Source organism: Rutidosis leptorrhynchoides, chromosome 4, assembly GCF_046630445.1.
Source record: "Rutidosis leptorrhynchoides isolate AG116_Rl617_1_P2 chromosome 4, CSIRO_AGI_Rlap_v1, whole genome shotgun sequence".
Taxonomy (NCBI): domain Eukaryota; kingdom Viridiplantae; phylum Streptophyta; class Magnoliopsida; order Asterales; family Asteraceae; genus Rutidosis; species Rutidosis leptorrhynchoides.
In genome coordinates, this window is record NC_092336.1 from 545,271,926 (window position 1) to 545,274,124 (window position 2,199).

General features: G+C 33.7%; 1 protein-coding gene across 1 annotated transcript; it reads right to left on the reverse strand.

The window, feature by feature from the left end:
• Positions 1–950: 950 nt before the first annotated feature.
• LOC139842662 (uncharacterized) lies at positions 951–1,733 on the reverse strand. Its single transcript, XM_071832780.1, has one exon. It carries the CDS (start codon positions 1,731–1,733, stop codon positions 951–953), a length of 783 nt encoding a protein of 260 aa, XP_071688881.1.
• Between the last annotated feature and the right edge of the window lie 466 nt (positions 1,734–2,199).

Genomic DNA, 2,199 nt, shown 5'->3' on the forward strand with positions numbered 1-2,199 from the left:
TACTGATCTACAGTAACTTTTTTCCTTTTTTTTCTTAATTGTCCCTCTTATTTTTCCCTACAAATTTTATTAAAGGACTGCACAAAACCGTAGGCCAATAGTTTTTTAAACTAGTTTTCCTCAAAAAAAAGTTACGGTTAATTCTTATTTTGTTATTTTTACCCTTCTTTTTCCCTACAATTCTTCCTAAACTTTCACCAACAACGGCAAACAACTCTTGAAGACTCCATGACACTGCTAAAAAATGTCTACACGATGGCGCGGCAACGCGCACCCCCTATTACTAATTACTATATTATCTAATAGACAAAAATGGTGAATAGTAATTAGGGGTATTTCCGTAATTTTATTTTTAAAAAAAAATTAACTAACTTTCATTACACCAATAAAGCCCCGTACACTTTTTTCATAAATTCAAAACTGTCAAATAATCATTTTCATAAAAAATCTTAAATAAACTCCACCCAAATATTCAACGGGTCATATTTGCTTGCTCGCAACGAGTTAATATTTGAGGTACTTTTCATAATGTCACTAACTATACGCAAAACGGGCACTTTTTAAAAAACACTAAATATTTGAGGTACTTTTCATACATGTTTTATTTTTATTTTATGAAAAGCAAAAAGTATTATTATTATTATTACCCGGATTATAACATTACAAGTCCCTACATGCATCTATACAATGATATAAACAGCATCATAAAATCGGAAAAAGATTGGAATCTGATATATATGGTGATAATCGGGAGCGACGTAGACTAATCAACACTATGAGGGAATGAACTTGTGAAAAAACAAGCAGGGAAAGAGGAGATAACCGTGCCGATCAAGCGGCGACAAAGTTGTCAAACAACCAACCCTTTTAATCTAACCCACATAGCTAATTAGAAAACAACGAACACTACCTGATTATCATAATGTCGTGTTAACCGACACCCATACGGTTTAGAGGCGTTGCAATGTAAAAAGAAGGGTTGATGAGCCATTGATGCCATTCAATTGGTATTTTTTTCGCGATCGGTTTGAGAGCCAACTAAAACTTTGTGTTTGAATTTCGGATATAATCATTGCGGGGTTCCACTCTTTACTTGAGAAAACTTTTAGGTTCCTATGTTTCCATAAAATGTAACAAGTAATCCATTTAGTAGCTTGCCATAAGGTTGATCCAATGGAGTTATATGAGAAACCTTGGTCGGAGATGATAGCTTCATTGATGTTAGAAAATAGTGTGTTATTTTGATTCCACCAATCTAGCAATTTTACCCAAATTGAAGTCACTTTATGACAATTAACCAACGCATGTTCTATGGTTTCAATATGTTGATCGCATAAGGCGCATAAGATGGTGTGGAGGTCAATTCCTTTTTTGTCAAGTTCACATCTAACTGGGAATTTTTGTTGAATGACTCTCCATAAGAATATGAAAACCTTTTGTGGGACGTATTTGTTGCGAGGTAGTGATAGATTTCTAGTGTAGACGCCATATTTTAATGTATTGATCAAACTTGACATTGATGATGTTGTGAAAGTGCCGGATGTGTCAAGAGTGAATTTCCATGAATCGGGGCAATCTGAAATACTTACGGATGAAATTAGATTAGTGAGTTCCGTAAGTTCATCTATTGCACGACCACTCGGTGTCCGAGACCAATTCCAATTTCCAACCGAAGTGGAGTTGACATTCGAGATTCTTTCAGCAACAGTTGCTTCTTTGTGGGATTCCAACATGAATAATGTGATGACCCGGAAAATTTTAACTTATTCTGAACCAAATTCTCGATATGGTTTAATATTTCTGACACGATAAGCAAAGTCTGTTAAACTGAATCTCAAAACTTTTGAACAATTCAATTACCCTTCGATTGTTCTCAACGATTCGCGAACAATTATATGTAAATAGATACATATACTATAACTTGAAAACGTAACAAAGTGTTGAGTATACGGTACTGTGCATTAAACTTGTTGGTTTGAATATCTGATTGATATATTTAACTACTGAGTTAAAAGATTATGCCAATCGATTGAATTAAAGGATATTTATTGAGTCCCTTAAGAATTATAATATTATTACGAGTTTCTGTTGTGAGGTCCACGTTGATTTGGGAAATCATTCATGTTTAACGGTATTCAGAATAAATGGTAAAGTGTTTGTTTAAATAACGTAATTTGGACACATACAATAATAAGGAAT